The 15,825-nt window shown below is 37.3% G+C and overlaps 1 protein-coding gene across 8 annotated transcripts in view; it reads right to left on the bottom strand.

Moving 5' to 3' along the window:
• Positions 1 to 15,825, bottom strand: part of LOC108575260 (nuclear factor 1 X-type) — an 87,769-nt gene that overhangs the window by 7,647 nt on the left and 64,297 nt on the right. For all 8 annotated transcript variants that reach the window (XM_017938012.1, XM_017938010.1, XM_017938004.1 and 5 more), the window contains one exon: positions 8,155 to 8,298. In XM_017938012.1, coding sequence (XP_017793501.1) covers positions 8,155 to 8,298 — 144 coding nt within the window. The remainder of the gene's footprint in view (positions 1 to 8,154; positions 8,299 to 15,825) is intronic.

Here is a 15,825-nt window from a genome sequence, read left to right on the forward strand (position 1 = left end):
ATTGTAGAATATCAGGGAGAATTTTCTTGGCAATTTTTGCAATTTTCGACAATGGCTATCCTTTGAATTATTGTAGAATATTTTCTAATCCTAAGGAATTATTTTCAACTATAATATGAAATATTATAATTTTTGAAAATTGCAATGTAGAATACTCCAAAGAATTTTGTGTTTCTCACTTTACAAAGAACTTCGCCTTTTCAGAGAGGGGAGAGTTTCTTTTTTCTATTTCTAAGCGTTACTGGGCTAACTGGATTCAATTTTGCTACAGCTGATGGACCACCTGGATTACCTGATGGACCAAAATCGAGGGAGAGATATTCATAGAGCATTTCTTTTTTTTTTTTAGGATAATATTCCAAAATAATCAGCCACGTGTATCACACAAGTGTATCTTTTTCTCTCCTATGTATTTCGAGTCGTCGACACTGTATTATAATAAAAACAAATATCAAGAAGAGACTTCGAGGCACGAGTGGTCAGGAAACCATCGCGCAAAAAAATAGTACAGTACACGTCTCCAGTCACAGTGAAATTACAGGGTGAGACAAGAAAATTATGGGAGGACAAAGCGGCGTGTCGTACGTAAGAAAATGGTACACGTGAGAGAATTCAACGAAGCGAGATTAATATAAATCTCACTTCTATGGACAAAAAGTTGTGAACATTTGAAACATCGATCAATATTATCAGTGTTCTACGATAAAAAATAAAAAGAAACGAAAGAAAACGCGCTGAACGTAGCGCGCGGACATCGCAAGACCAACAACCAATGACGAGGAATATGAACACGGTGCAACAACTACCATAACAACAGCGTCGAGACTAGAGAGCTCGTAAAACAACATCAATGAACAATGACAAAGAGAACCAATAGATAAAAGAAGAGTGAAAGAAACTTTTGGGGGACGGTATATGTGCGCCATTTTGGTGAACATTGCATTCGATCGTTAACACCGGAACTACCAAAGAGATTAAAATATTTGCAGTAATTTGTAAATTAATTGTTATCAAATAATTTAATATCAATTCACTGGTAGATCTAGTGTCAAAAAGAACAGTGCTCAATTCCAAATATACTGCGTGGCTCATAAAAGACCGGAGACTTTACAAAGAGTAATTTGTTAAAATTCAAACCTTTTTTGAATTAAAAATTTGATTTATCACATCAAACGTAAAGTTTGCAAATTCCGAAATTTTGGAAATTCAAAGTTTGCAAATTTGAAAATCTGAGAAATTCAAGGCTTCTAAATTCGACACTTTGGGAAATCCGAAGCTTGCACATTCGGAAATTTTTTTAAATCAAAGCTTTGCAAATTCGGACACCTGAGAATTCCAAAATTTTCAAATTCGCACACCTGAGAATCCGAAAGCTTGCAAATTTTGATATCTGAGACATTTAAATTGATCATTATCAAATAAAACTGTAAAACTATATTTTTCGTTTGGCACCAATTTCATATGCGTCACACAGTATTTATCTTCACTTTTTCTATTCTTTACTCTAGAAAATTTCGCATACGAATAAATCAGAGTAACGATCGAAGGAGGCTGCTAAAAATTAAGCACTGCACTTAGCGCGATTGGGAATAGATCTATCGAATTAAGGGGAACATAACATATAAAGAGGGTGGGGGATGGTCTGTTGGGGGTGGAGAGAAGAACCGAACATCGCGCGGAGATCGATAGCGAAGGCATTCGAGAGGCTTGCCCGACGACGCTGCATGCCGCGAGGAACGAATACCTCCTGCGTTTCTCTCCATTTTCTCCTCCTCATCCTCCTCCTCCTCCTCCTCCTCCTTCACCTCCACGACGTGTCTCCCTCTTCCCTTATTTCTTCTTCTTATTCTCCTCTTTTCTCTTCGTTCTCAGTCCTGTTTTTTGGTGTCTTCGATGAACGCGGCAAGACAAATTTTTGGAGAAGTTGATTATCGTTTTATAATAATAACAGTAAAGTGTAAAGTAGAATTATTTTTGTGAATAATTGGGATTAATCTATGTGACCAAGAAATCCACCGTTACATCATCCATGTTAAATCGTAAGGTAAGAGGTTAAGTATAAGGTGTAGGATTTGCAATAAATCGAGAAGAAGGTTCGGAGGAAGTGTGTGTCGAGAAAATTTGTCTCCTGCCGCATCGAAGACACCCTCGAAATCCAGTGAGTGTATACACATATAATACGTGTGTTCGTGTGCATGGAGAGTGGTCGAAGGCTTGTGTACATGTGTAAGAGTGTAACGCTTGCAGAGACACCAATATACATTCAGAGATATATAAAGTGTTGGTACGGAGGGCTGGCTGGGCGTGATTGTGCAATTTCGAGCTGCGTCGACGATTCGCGCCCTACCTAATCTTCGCGACCGACCGGATGCATATTCTGGCGAAAACTTCGCGGAGAAACCTCGTCGATTTTTCAAGGGGAGGGCCGGTGATCCTCGAGTGGCTCCCTTTTATCGATGGTGTTGCGAATTTTTATCGAGCCCAGAAGTGACGAGAAGCTTTGAGGAGAAGTTCTGGAAATTTGCGAGTTTAAACGGTTCAAAGGACGGAAAGAAGGGCATTCGCGAATTTTCAGAATTGGAAAATGGAAGGTTTGAGAATTTGAGGGGATTGCGGAGTACGTGGATTCGGAAATTCCAAAGTTTGCGAATTTGGAAAATTGGAATTCTGGAGTTTGCGAATTTGGAAATTTCGGGAACTCTAGAACTTGCAAACTCGAAAATTTACGAACGTCAAAGCTTGCAAATTCGGAAATGAAAAAAATTGCCAATACCAAAACTAAAAGAATGTCCAAATTACAAATATCCCCGAATCTCATCTTCGCCTCTCTCCTCCCGGAAGGGGCGAGAAACTTTCCTAAATCTAAATAACCTTCGAAACTCCGCAACTTGGCCAATTTCCTTCGATTCCACGGAATCCTCTTCCTCATCCCAAGATGCACCTACAAAATCTCCTCTACTCAACCCCCCGCGAACCCGATAAAACTCCGGCAATTTTCTCGCGAATCTTTCTTCTCAAGGATCGATCGTGTGATTTGCCTTTCAGACGCGAATCATCGTCGTCGTGCTCCAACTTCCACTGATACGCAAATATACAAAAGATAAAGAGAAAAGAAACAGGCGAGCAAAGAGAAAGAGAGAGACAGAGACAGAGAGAGACACAATACATCTACAGGGCCTATATATGCAAAGTGTACGAGTGCATGTATTATATATACGTGTCTCATGAAAAAACATTCGATACTTTTGCAGTTGTGTTTATATATACATATAAATGTATGTGATCCGGTATTTTCTCTCGTGTTACGTTACATACTCGTGATATACAAATATAGCTAGAGAGAAACATTAAAGATACAGAGAGTGAGTGAGAGAGTGAGAGAAATAGGAGAGACACGACAGAGAGAGAGAGAGAGAGAGTAGAGAGAATAGTGTGAGAAAAGAAACAACCATTGGAAAAAAGAAAAAATGACAAACGTGACAGCAATAATATATGTATATATATATATATATGCATATATACGTATATACACATATATGTATATATATATATGTGTGTGTATATAGAGAGATAGAGAGTAAAAATATTCGAGCGTATATATACGACATCGTGATGCATGTGCATACATACACGCGTGCACGGACACGTGGCATCGAGAGAAGCGGAAATTTTTAGGTAGGTTGAGTACGCTCTGGGCGTCGGGGAATTGAACCACCGACAGTGCCTGATATCGTTCGTACGTACACCAAGTGGTATTATCGAAACGAGCGTGTGCGTGCTTTTTACCGAGAGAATGAAATTTTTAGGCGAAATCGGTCGAGACTCGAGATCTCAAAATTTTTGTTTTGTCATTCTTAATATCCGGAAGGGGAATGAGAATTCTTTTACGAAATTTCCTTCGATTTGGAAAAATGAAAATTCTTCGAGAAGTTCCTTTTTGCAATTTTTTAAAAAAAAGGAAAACGAAAAAGTTCGAAAGTTCGCTACGAATTTTTTTAACGAAACTTCCTTTGACTTGAAAAAATGGAAATTCCTTGGGAAATTCCTTTTCACAATTTTCTGAAAAAAAAAAGAAAGCTCGAAAGTTCACTACACGACAGTAGAGAAAAGTAAAAATTTTCACCAGGGTTCGTACGTACTATTTTGTAAATTTCTACGAAGTAAAATTTTTTCTGCAAAATAATTCGTACAGTATTGCACACGCTCGTGATCACTTCCGGTCTGAAATAATCGTCACGTGTCCGCTGCGTGTACTTGTATACACGTATGTACATTGATACACGTACGTATATAACGTATACGTAACAAATATATGTATAGATATGTAGAACAGTCAATAACCAGTCACAAAGTACCTTTTAGTCGAGTTTTAGCGAGCTTCTCTCTACGCTCGGGCTCAGACTGAAACAGAGATCATCACGCGTCATTTTCACGCGATATTAAGGGGCTTTTGCATGGTTGCGCACCGCCATCGATCATCGATCACCCTCCGCTAGCTGCTCTTCCGGATCTCCTTTTCTCGATCCCCATTTTATTCTCATTCGAATACGTTATTTCACATCTTTTCACTTCGAATCGAACCAGAGAGGAATATTGACCTTTCCGATTTTCTTTTCTTGTGCTCTCTAACTTGTTAACTGGGTTAATTTTTTAATAAGTAATTAAAGATTTCAACGTGTACTATTATCAATTTTAGAAAGATTGTGTGCTCGAAGGATTTTCACGTTGTTCAAGGACCAACGTGCCGTTTCTTGGACGTCTTCGTGGCACGGAAAGTCGCCTCGAGCTCCACTAACCTACTTTCGAGCATCTCGTTCCTAATTTAAAAGTATCGCCCGCGTTCGAACCGGACAATTGGTCTCATCGACGATAGTACTGTACCCGGGTCGTTATGCGTATTAAATCTTCCTTAAATGGGCGGTGCAATCGCGTTCTGCGGATGCAAAGTGCTATTCATACTCGTCGATATGGTGTAAAGGCACCATTTTTTTTTATCACTGTAATTCACTTTCTGTCAATTTTGTTCAATAAATATATATATTTTTAAATTTTCACTTGAAATCACTTTAATTACGATTCAAATTTTGAATATTAATTTCCAAAAACATATAAAGATAACAAATCTCTTTCTATTCCATTGTCCCTTCTCTAGTATTTTTAAACTTTCACTTAGCATAATTTTGATTTGCATTCTAATTTTTCAAACTAATTTCCAAAAATGGACAAAATAAATCTCTTTCAAATCTGTTTTTGTTTGATTGTGTCTCCTCTAGTATTTTTAAATTTTCATTTAGAATGATTCGAGTTACTATTCCAATTTTTCAAATTCGTTTCCAAAAAAAATGAGAGTATAAATCTTTTTAGGAATTTTAAATCCCTATTAGTCCAATTTTTTGCACATTATCACCATGTAGTATAGTATCACGAATATTTGATTCTTCTAAGCGGGTTAGCGAAGCATTGTGTAGCCCGAGGATCGATCTCTCGGTCCGATTCGAGCTTTTGTCTCGCGAGGATCGAGATCTAGCGATCCCTGGTGATCAATTTACTTACATGATGCCTGGCTGAGCTCAGTTTGGGTTTATCGCACACTGGACATTCGAGGCGCCAAATCGCTGACGATGCACTCGAGCCCGGCGCACGGTGCAACGAGGATGCACATTAAAAACGCATAAACGCGGCTGGCGACGTGGGGAAAGAACACTTCCGGGGTGGCGTGTATCGAGTGTATATACAGGACGAAGAATCGATCACGCTTAAATACCTCGAGACCATGTTTGCTAGGATAAATGGTATCCTCTTTTCTTTTTTTCTTTTTTTTTTAACAGAAAATTAACTGATAATAATTGTGGTAGAAAAAATTTGTGTGAGATATTAAAATAAATATGGGAAGGTTTCTTCCTATTAAGAGAATATTTTGGAAGAAGACTATGGATGTATGAAAAATTTCTCAAGCATTATTTTTAAATAAGAGTGTGAAATTTCTCAAGACAATTATGGGATGATAGTGAACCTATGATTACTCCAATTATTATGGGGATATTATAGTTCTTCGTTGTTGCAAGAATAACCTTAAAGACGAGTCGAAAAATTCTGAAGAAAACTATAGGACAACAATGAACCCATGATTACTCTAATTATTTTTTGGAATATTATCACAGAACAGTGAAACAATTTTCAAGTGAATGTACAATGATAAAAAAGGAATCTAAACACTTGCCTAAATCTCCTTTCTTGCCTAAGGTTCTCCTCGAAAAATTCTAAGAATTCAAAAATCCTCCACAAAATTGCCACTTTAAATATATTAAAGCAAAAGCTAAAAATTCGAAAGATATCGTCGTTACACCGCGTCACCGAGCTCCACCTTCTACTCGCAATATCGACCGTTTTGTCTTTGACTACGAGGATCGACGGAAGCAACGTTTCACCGCTCACACGAGTCTTCCTTCCGGTGTTCCTCCACTATCACGTTTTCTCTCGATAATATTTATCCATCAACGAAAATTATTCTTATTTTACAGGACATTTTGTTAGCAGAACTCTCGTCAGGCAAAATAAGCGGACAATAGTAATACTGTGAAGCAAGAGAGAAAGACAGAGAGAGAGAGAGAGAGAAAGAGATAGAGAGATAGATAGATAGAGAGAGAGAGAGAGAGAGAAAGAGAGACATAAGAACGACGATCTCTTTTTTTTTTAATCCAAGATCGACACTCTCTGCTGTATGATGAATCAAGGGAACAGAAAAGACAGAAAAGAAAAAAGGAAATAAAGAAAAAAATGTTTGGGAATTTGTTAGAAAAATGTTATAAATTTGGGAAGATGGATCAATGAGGTTCGAGATATCACGATTCTCGTCGGACAGTCTCTGTGTTCTTTGTGTCTTTAGCCGTACTTTCGGTCTCTGAGGCTAGCATTCCGGTATGCAGAGTACTTACAGTGGACTCCCCATAATTAAATGCTACGTTAAAAGAAAACTCGCTTCCGAGATATATTTTTTGGTATTCTCTTTTTCTCTTTTTAGGAGAATTATAATTAAGAATATCGTTTTCATGGAGGGTGAATGGTGGATATTGACGCGTGAACGCCATTTTCGAGAACACTTTCGTGACAGAAAAATAACTGAAAAAAATTCGTATAAATATGTTTCTTTCAGAACTGTGTTCAAGATGTAGTTACTTTTCGTGTCGCACTGTTTAAATAATTTTATGAGATAGAGTGTTTTAGAAATAGACGATTGTCAGTAGAGTCTTTATGTTTTCTGTGCAACACAGAAATTTCACCAACTCAAGCACAGTTCACGTAGAAACGAACATTTATAGAAACCCTCCTCTTCCTTTTTCCATCAGATATATCCCGGAAATGGCGTGCGCGCGTCAACATGCCACGAATTAATGCGCGCTGCCAACATCTGGCTGGAATGAAGGGTTTCTCGATTCTCAGAAAATTTCCAAAAATTCATTCATAAAATAATTACCAAAGTTATGAAAATTTAACCCTTTGCTGACAAATATCGTGAAACAAGCGACATTACGCTTCTACTTTATCGAGACGAATACCGTTACTATGAAAGCGAAAAATAACTTCTCGTTACCTTTATCATTACTGCAAATATGTTTCACGTGTCGCTGTAAATCCATTATATTTACATATACTAGGTGTACCAATTAATTCGGTACCTTTTCTCACAAACTACGATATTTATTTGCAAAATGTCAAACAATTTTAACGTTCGATGAATTCAAAACACGAATTCAATTCCGTCTCTGATAAGATACGGCGGTTTGCAATCGATTAAGTTGTCAAGACTTTGCAAAAAAAGGCACCGAATTAAGTTGTAAAGGACACCAAATACTTTCATCAGGATCGGTCTGTTTTTGGATAATATTCGCACGTTTTACACTAAAAAAAAATGTCACCCTCGAAGGGTTGAAATTATTAAAACTTGTTCAATTGAAAAAATTTTTGAATTTAAGAAAAAAAAAGAAAAGAATAGAGCAGAGAATTGATTAATCGAGAGAACCTGCATTCGTCGAGGACCGTGGCAGCCATTGCGACAGGCGGTCCCCGAGCAGCCATTTTCGCGGCTCGAATGGTGTTTCGCGGGCTTACTGTACGAGAGAACTCGACAGGGAGGCGGTGTTTGCCGTCACATACCCGTCTGAGAGTGCGGTGAGTCCATACCACGGTGACCATCCTCAGGCCTGAGCACCGGAGAGAATGTCGGCGCACTCGACACGGACACCGTCGGGGGCTTTTCAGTCTTGTCGTTCCTTATGAGCTGATGTACTGGTGGTGGGCCTGGAACAAATAGGATACGCTATTCAAACACTGTTCTGAATTCGATGAAATTTATTTGAAAGAATATCGAAGACTTTTTGGATAAAGTTCTAAATGGCCCTGGTGGCCGATCGACGCGAAATTTCATGGGAAAGGTGAGTCGACTCCAAATATAAAATATTTTTATGCACATTTTCCATGCATAGGCAGCACTCGATGTATTAGTAGGGTAAAGTATCCGAATATGAGACCCATTTCTTTAAGGAAGCATAATTCTCGATTAAAAATACTTTTATTAAAATACGATACATGTTTTAAATGTAAGATATGTACACCTTTGCAACATATTAGAAATTATAACGAAACAGATAGAGTTCCATTGTAATAAAATAAAAATGAAAAGTATGCAAAAACATGACTTGAAAAACTGGTCGCCTAATATGAGACCCAAGTTTCACCTTCTTAAAACTTATTTTTGCTGTCTTTTTTCACACATTGGGCATATGAAATTAATTTCGTCTGCACCGCAGTCTTCGTGGGCCCACCGGTAACACTTTATACAGTAAAACGAAATTGAGTTACCTAATATGAGATCTTTCTTATAACAGGAACTTCCAAGGGTCTCATATTCGGAATCAATAGCGCGATAATTATTAAGTAGCTTCGAGGTTAAGTCTTTGTTATTCAACGATACGCAACTAGTGAGCCTTAAACTCCATTGCATGTACTATACAACAATATTTCTGAAAATGATTATACACTTACTATTTTGGAAGTATTTGCAATTTAATCGAACCACTTCAAAAACTTTCTACAACGTATTTCACAAATATGGTTGCTCAAGAAGCTCAATTGATTTTAATAGTTTGATATTTAATTTGATAATTAACACGGTTAATTAAGAAATGAAACAGCATCGCTACAACATTCAAGAGTTCTGTAACGGAGATAAGCTGGGGTCTCGTATTAAGAGAGGTTTCATATTAGGCAACTTTACCCTAACGTCTGTATACGCAGTTTCAATGTACAGTATATTCTCCCCAAGTGTCAGACCGCAAGAAAGCTAAACCTGACACTCGTAGAGTCAGGGACTACGTTTCGGAGCCTCGCGCCCGCCATTGTAGTTTGCCGAACGTAGGCAAGGACAGCGAGTAAAAGATATATATGAAACGTGAGTCGAGGCAACCAGGCAATTTAAATACCAACTTTTTTAATTTTACGTTTTTTTATCCCGAAATTTTTCTTAACATATTGAGATTTTTCTGATGAAAATGATATCAAACACGATATAATTTGAACAACTTATTAACACGTTCACTGTCGCGCCAGATTTATAGGTTGCTGTCAGGCGGCCACAAGAAAATACATTTTAAGCATAGGATTATAGTATTATATTTGTTTCATGAATTGTGATTTACTAATCTAATTCTTCGCAGGAGTTGCATGAATTTTGCATGTTAAGTAGTTAGTTACATTATTGAATTGTATATTGTGAGCTGATTTGCAACGAGTGCACTGTACTCGTTGCACTATGCCCCTAATTAAACCGTCCAAGTAGTTTACCGTGATAAATCAATTTTCAATTTTGATAAATATTAGAGTCAGTGCAACGCGTATTGAAATAATAGCTTCATCCTTAGTTCGCTTATTATTGAATATTTTTCCGCGTTTAACTATTTCCTCCCAATTCGCGTTTTTGCTTTTCTTTCAATTTACTCGCGTTTATTTGATACTTTCTTTCAATTTTTCACTCGCGTTCTATGAAAGTTTTGTTCGATAGTAGAGTCTAAAGTAATATAAATTCGCGATTTCTCCCCCTCTAAATGAATCGCGTTTCGAAGCACTTTTCGCGTCGCCCATTCCACAGTGACTCACAAAGTGTGAGTCTGTGAGTCTTGGGAAATGAACTGGGAGAGGAAGGAAGGAGGCAATGCAGTCAAATCCAAGTTGCAGAGCCCAGCTGCCTAATCTTCGAATTGTGAGTGACAAAAATGGGTTTTTTTTTCTGGTGATATGGGTAGTTAGTTGTGTTATATATTGTGCTGCCCCTAATTAAACCGTCTCACTAGTGTTTCGCAATTAATAATCGATTTTTACGAGAAGTTTTCAATTTTTCAAAATATTAGAGTCAGTGAATCGCGTATTGAAATAATAGCTTCATCCCTAGTTCGACTTATTATTGCATATTTTTCCGCGTTTATCTGATATTTCCTCCCAATTCGCGTTTTTGCTTTTTATTCAATTTACTCGCGTTTATTTCATGCTTGTTTCAATTTTTCACTCGCGTTCTATGAAAGTTTTGTTCGATAGTAGAGTCTAAAGTAATATAAATTCGCGGTTTCTCCCTCTCTAAATAAATCGCGTTTCGAAGCACTTTTCGCGTCGCCCATTCCACAGTGACTCACAATTCGTGAGTTTGTGAGTCTTGGAAAATCAACGCTTGGAGGAAGGATGACCATCTGAGAGGAAGGAAGGAAGGAAGGATGCAACGAAATCGACATTGCAGAGCCCAGCTGCCTGTCTGCGAACTGTGAGTGAATTTTTTGAGGGTTTGGTGATTGGTTATATATGTGTGTGCATGTGCATGTTTGAAGCTGAACTACCAAACTTGGAAGAAGAAATCGAAGGATGTGAGTTCACATCCGAACTCTACTGCACTAAAGGTGCAAACGCCCTCCCATTATTAGAGTATCCCAATAGTATACCGCGTTAATTCTTAATAGAGTCAATTTTCACTACGAATGCCCATTACTTTCGATCGATACGAGAATTTATTACGTCGCGTCGCGTTTCATAATAGCTTCATCCCTTTTTCTTTCTTTGCTTTTCTTTTCTTTTTTTGAGAACGTTCAGTTGTTACCTCCCTTAAACCTTTGCTAAATACCCCATCTAAAATGGACTACATGAGAAAATGGAGGATGGTAAAAATTCGCGATTTCGGGTACTAAATAAAATTCAACGAATTAAACTACACTTGAAAGAAATCGCGATCCGTACACAATTTCGCGCGACACTTCCACAGCTTCCTAAGTCTGGTGGGTCCTTCAGTTTGGCTTTTTGGTCTCTCAATCTGGCATTGGGTCCTTCAATCTGGCATTGGGTCCTTCAATCTGGCATTGGGTCCTTCAATCTGGCATTGGGTCCTTCAATCTGGCATTGGGTCCTTCAATCTGGCATTGGGTCCTTCAATCTGGCATTGGGTCCTTCAATCTGGCATTGGGTCCTTCAATCTGGCTTTTTGGGTCTTTAAATCTGGCTGTGGATCTCTCAATCTGGCTGTGGATCTCTCAATCTGGCTGTGGATCTCTCAATCTGGCTGTGGATCTCTCAATCTGGCTGTGGATCTCTCAATCTGGCTGTGGATCTCTCAATCTGGCTGTGGATCTCTCAATCTGGCTGTGGATCTCTCAATCTGGCTGTGGATCTTTAAATCTGACTTTGAGTCACTCAATCTGGCATTGGACCACTGGTGGAACCAAATTTCGAGGCTTGGAGGACTCAAATCTAGCTGATGGAACTAAAATTCAAGGCTTAGAGGATGCAAATGGTTCACTGAGGGAATTTCAGACTCCATGGATCTGAGAGGAAGATGAGATGCAACCAAGTCCATGTTGCAGTGGTCAGCTGTGAGTTCTGTGAATGGTGAGTCGCATATTTCCTTTTTCTTTTCTTTTTATATTCATTATGTATTATTTCCAGTTCAGAAATTTTACCACTTTCTTCCAGAATATACACTCGTAATTTATTTATTTGCAATGAATAACCCAATTTACTGATTTTCAGAAGTTACAAAATTTCTAATTTCTTAATTTTTACTAATTTTCAGAAGTTACAAGTATTCCTTTAGCTAGAAAAATTACAAAACGAAAATATATAATTGATGCGAGAGATTTGCTTAATGAACATTCTGTGGTAACCCATAGGTAACTGTGTCAAACAATTGTCACTGCTAATTATTATTCCACAATAGCCCATCGATCTATTCCAATTTATAATAAAGCTTCTACAGTTTCCACCAACTATTTCGAATTTTAGTTCAATTAGAAAATCAGGAACTATACCAATCCTCGACGTCCTTTGTCGAATACATATTCAGTAAGAAATTATGGAATATCCAAGTAAATCAATAGGATTCTTGACGTAATGACGAATCTTGTTAGTGGTGAATCTTAGGCAATTCGCGTCATTTCTTAAAAATTCTCCTTTTCCAAAATTAAACTAGCAAGTAAGCGAAGTTCTAAGTTAAGAACCGTGTGTGTGAGTTTTAATTTTAAGGATTGTAGTTGATAAGGTAAAATAAATTAGCCTAAGAAAATAAAAAATAATTCTATTCATCCGCCGATGGACGTCGTGGGATGCGTGCGTTTTACTTTTAAGTAGTCCATAAAATAAAATAAGTAACTATAAGATAGAAAAATTGTATCGAGTACAATGTGCGCGCTCTCTTACAGTGATACGCGTTTCTCATTCGTAGCTAATTACTAAAAATGCTTTCTACATTTTGCTATCGTCGATTCGAAACATAGAACATTAAATTCTCGATCACTCAGTTCCTGCGAGTTTATTCGCGACTTAATCACTCGCGAGTAGCGCGCGATACTCGCGAGTAAATTCGTCGTGTATGCTCGCTGGTTCTTTAGAATGATAGCGAATTTCTCGTTGCGCTCTGAATTCAATCTGACCGCGATTTATAATTTTTTGAAACCCTATCAAAGGAGAGCATTGAATTTTTCCAATCTTTAAATTAACTATGACAAAATGATTAGCGTTGCAATTTCAAATAAAATATAAGACACTCCTTAAAAATTTATGTTAAGAACACGAATTTTTGATAAAGTGTCTTATCTCCTTTGCTACGAATGAGAATCGCGTATCTCTGAAGATAGAGAGCTGCCAGTAGGGCCCTTGTTTTTGTCGGGTCCCTTGCGTAGTCACCTCCTCGTGGTGGGACCTGGTAATTGGTATCCTTTTCCAAAGAAAATTCTCACTTTTGCAAAAGGATACCAAGCTAAGAACTACGCGTACCCGTGTACACTCTGATTCTCACACACAGTTGAAAGTTTGAACTTTAAGTAGTTCGTAAGATAAAGTAAGTTAATTCTAAGATAGAAAATTGAACACTATATGCGCGTTTCTTAATAAAATACTTTGAAAAGTTATTCAGATTCTATGGTAGATATGAAAGTTCCATTTAACATCAAATTTTAACATCGATCTGTCAATAGCAAATTAGCAATCAATTGCCTACGAAACACAAAGAAGAATTTCTTCAATTTTCTGACATAAAATTTCACAAGAAGTAGCAGTAAAGGAAGATTAAATAAGAAATGCAATTCTGTGACAAATTTTTCCCAAACAGTGTTTTTAATGTGTTACACAATAAAAAGTTACATTACGTGGTAAGATACTGTATCTCATCTTATATATTTTACTTTTCAAACATTTGTATCAGACTTTTCTGCGATTTTTCAATTGCATTACGCATTATTGCAATAATTTCTATCGTTACATTTAATTCTAATTGCTTAGCAGCTTTTCTGCTGCTCTCGACTCTACATTTTACTGACACTTGTGGAATCGACCCTACATTTTTTTTTTTACTTGGAGGTAGGCCGACTCTATGTGATAAACAATTGGCAACCAAACGGTAGCTCTCCCTATACATTCGACGGATAATGTGTACAGGTACATAATGTAATTTCTTAGCAATTTGTTTTTGTAATTCATCCAAAGCGATATATTATGAAATTAAATTAATCACTCAATAAGTATTAACATTAGATTGTTTCCTCGATATGGCCATGGTGGTCATCAGTGACTGGAGTGCCTCAAATGTTTAGAATAATTAAAATAAAATAAATGTTGTCAACTAAAAATTTTGAACATCATAGCAAGCTAGACATTATTTTCAATTGAAAAAAAAAAATTATAAAACATAATACTATAATCCCCAACATGTTAAAAAAAATTCCAGATGAAAAAAAGTAAAATTAAAGAAATTATATTTTTCTATTATGATTTGCCGAGCTGTGAAATCTCGTAAAGGAAACCGACTGGTGTAGCGTTACACGCTTGACTGACTGCGAGCGAGATAACATGGGTGCAGCAATGACGCAGCCTAGGCGTAGGACCATCTATACCGTCACTTGTAGAATCCAAACTTACTGACTCTTGTAGAGAATTTACTGTATAGTACTGAAAGTTTTTTATTAATATCTCGGAAAGTAATGATTGACCGAAGCTAATATTTTATAATTGGGATCCACTCCTCCTCCTCCCCTTCACCGTCAAATTTCGTGTCGATCGGCCACCGGGGCCTTTCGGGACTACACCCATTCATTTTGAGGAAATATCGAGGACTTCTTTTATGATTTTATCTCACAAACTATTGAAAACCGAACGACAGAAAAACTATTGAGTATCTGCCCCTGTAATGCTATATTGTCATAAACAGGCTGACCAAATCTACCAGTGTGCAAAGTTTCAACTAAATTGGTCACCCGAAGGCCTTGCACACTCCTTGTCATTTTATAATAGAAACGAAGGGAGGTGGAAGAGTTGTGAAATAAAATTATGAAAGAGTTGATAGAGTAATTCCGGGAGAGATGGACCGGCGGGAGAGACGGACCAGGCAAGTATTTCCTACATTATCCGCCATATGTGGAACGCGTCAGTATTCTTTTGTTTTACATTTGTTTTACGAAATTGAGCGTGACTCTCGGTGTTTTTTCATCCATATCTGGCGGATAATGTAGGAAATACTTGCCTGGTCCGTCTCTCCCGAAATTACCCTATGTTTATATGAATTATTTTTTTGCTTACTCTGACATATAGAATTCATACGCAAAGTTTTGCGCAACCTTGTTAATACACGTTACAATAAATTGGGACCGTTTGGATAGTTCTGTGAACAGTGAGTAAAATTATTCTCTGGAGTGTCAGAAGTGATGAAAATTTAAGTATTCTCGATAATTGCAAGTGTGGCAATTACTGTACGGAAGAATTGTGAAAGAAAGTTTTAAAGAAATCGTGAGTAAAATAATTCGAACGAGGATCGGAATATCTTGTCCAATTCTAAAAGCTGATACAAATGGATCTGGACAGGGTGTTTTTAGATTTTTCAAGAAAACGAGAACAATGTTCGTGCTTTTGTTTTATGGCGTTTGATATATGCATCCACTAGATGCATATGAGATTACACCGAGAGCTGACCGGGCAGAATAAAGTACGCAGAGACAGGCTTCCTTATACCCTCCTCCCCCTTTGCAGTTCCTATTTCATATTCTCCTGCATCTGCATTCAAACGAGCTAACAAAGAAGATAAAAGTATCTTTCTTTCATGAAGATATTCTTGTCTTCTGTTGAATACACCTACGGAAATTTTACCGGAATTAAACAGTGCAATCTACTCGTTATATTGTATTCGCGGTTAAACAAATCTGTCCAACTATAAAATAAGTAATTGAAATAAAAAATTCGAAGTAATTCGAAATGATTCGTTTCCATACTTAAATAATCATACATTCCAAAAAATATATTTCTTTCGAT

This window comes from Habropoda laboriosa, unplaced genomic scaffold, assembly GCF_001263275.1.
Source record: "Habropoda laboriosa isolate 0110345459 unplaced genomic scaffold, ASM126327v1 scaffold207, whole genome shotgun sequence".
Lineage (NCBI taxonomy): Eukaryota > Metazoa > Arthropoda > Insecta > Hymenoptera > Apidae > Habropoda > Habropoda laboriosa.